Below are 1,812 nucleotides of genomic sequence, written 5' to 3'. Positions count from 1 at the left end.
AAAAAAAAAAAAAAAAAAAAAGAGAAAGAAAAAGAAATGGAAATTGGTCTGATTTGACACACTAAAACTGCAACTAGGGGCTGGTGAGATGGCTCAGTGGTCTAAAGCACCTACTTAGAACAAGCTTAGCAAAGCAAAGGGACCGCGGTTCAATCCCCAGCACCACATGCCAGCCAGCCCCGCCCCCTGGTGGGCTGAGCTGGCCACACACACACATACACACAGAAATTAAAAAAAATTTAAAATAAATAAATAAAAAATAAACTGCAACTAGTATGTTCAAGTATGACCAAATTACTTCAAAGGCAAAATTAAGAAAAAACAATGGTAAAGAGCTTAAAAAAATATATTTTTAATGGAAAATTTTAAAATGAAGATTTTAAGTCAGTTAATTGATTTTAATTTAGTGAATTAAAATGGTAAGCAAATGTATCAGACAATATGTACTTCTAAAGATTCACTTTAGCCTAAGTTTCTCCAGGCAGACTCAAACTTGCAATCCTCTTGCTTCTGTCTCCCATGGTGCTGGGATTATAGGCCTGTACTGTCAGGCCCATGATTAAGCCAGTTCTTTTAGACAACGTCTCACTCACAGCCCCAAATGTAAAATGAAGCCTTAAGGCTATGCAATAGAAGCAGGGGGAGTAAGGGCCCCATGTGTGCTTCCTCCTTCTCATATCCCCTTCTCCACAACCTGCAACTTGAAAAGACCATTGAAATTGAGTAACAAACACTTCCATTGATAACTGTTGATGGACAACTGTCTTTTACATTAGAAGAAAAATTTTCAAAGCAAAGAACATTTATCCAACCTCAAGAGATATAATAATGTTCAGGCCAGGTGTGGTGGCACATGCCTATAATCCCAGCCACTAAAGAGGCTGAGGCAGGATGATCGATTTGCGTTTGAGGCCAGCCTGCACTACAAAATAGGTTCAGGGACAGCCTGAACTGCATGTTCAAAATTACAACATATTTTTACTTTTTACTTTATTAACTTACTGGAATTCCCAGGAGCTGAGGATCTACAGGCTGCCGAAAAGGTAAGGATTCTGGGTCCTGTCGGTAGAGTGCTTCTAAGGTTGGCATAAGTGCCTGGCGTAACTCCTCTGGTTTAAAGACTGTAGACAGAAAACATCAGAAAAGACATTACATACTAGATGTCAGATATATTGAAAATGGAAGCCCAGGTGGGTTCTACCTCCCAGCCATAATACTTCCAAGGCAGTTTGACAGCTCTCACTCATCCCTGTGAGAGTACATGGACTGCAGATATAATTCAGAGCTTTGGTAGATTCTGAAACATTTCATACAGGCTGTGAGGCAAATACAACAGTAGAAGTTTGCTTTTTCAATGAAAGAGTTTTTTCTTTTTCTTTTTTTTTGCGGAACTGGGGATTGAACTCAGGTCCTTGAGCTTGCCAGGCAAGTGCTTATTCCACTGAGCTATTTCCCCGGCCCAATGAAAGAGTTTTAAATCTTAAAATTTATCAGGAATTAAAAAAAAAAAAAAGCTAACTCCCAAATCTGTTTCACTGATCAAACTGTTAAGTGAAATCATCTCACTGACTCATTTTTAAAAATCCCAATGACACTTTTCTATACTGTACTGAATTATGACTTAGGCCACCTGAGATAAATGGCTATGCATTATAATCTCATAAAGAAATATATACAGTAATTGGACTATAAAAGTATTTTCCGAAAATTTCCTCCCCTCCTATCCCAATTATAGATGTCAACTGCTCTAACCTCTTAACTATCACATTTCCCAATAGCCTGCCTGCCTATCTGCCTGCCTTCCTTTTTTTT

General features: G+C 38.4%; 1 protein-coding gene across 2 annotated transcripts in view; it reads right to left on the bottom strand.

Moving 5' to 3' along the window:
* The window catches only part of Crebbp (CREB binding protein), a 153,586-nt gene that overhangs the window by 34,505 nt on the left and 117,269 nt on the right, over window positions 1-1,812 (bottom strand). For both annotated transcript variants that reach the window (XM_004627820.3, XM_023711344.1), the window contains one exon: window positions 1,003-1,121. In XM_004627820.3, coding sequence (XP_004627877.1) covers window positions 1,003-1,121 — 119 coding nt within the window. The remainder of the gene's footprint in view (window positions 1-1,002; window positions 1,122-1,812) is intronic.

This window comes from Octodon degus, unplaced genomic scaffold (genome assembly GCF_000260255.1).
Source record: "Octodon degus isolate 3935 unplaced genomic scaffold, OctDeg1.0 scaffold00021, whole genome shotgun sequence".
Classification (NCBI taxonomy): Eukaryota; Metazoa; Chordata; class Mammalia; order Rodentia; family Octodontidae; genus Octodon; species Octodon degus.
The sequence above is the reverse complement of the archived record's forward strand: the minus strand, read 5'-3'. Positions and strand labels throughout refer to the sequence as shown.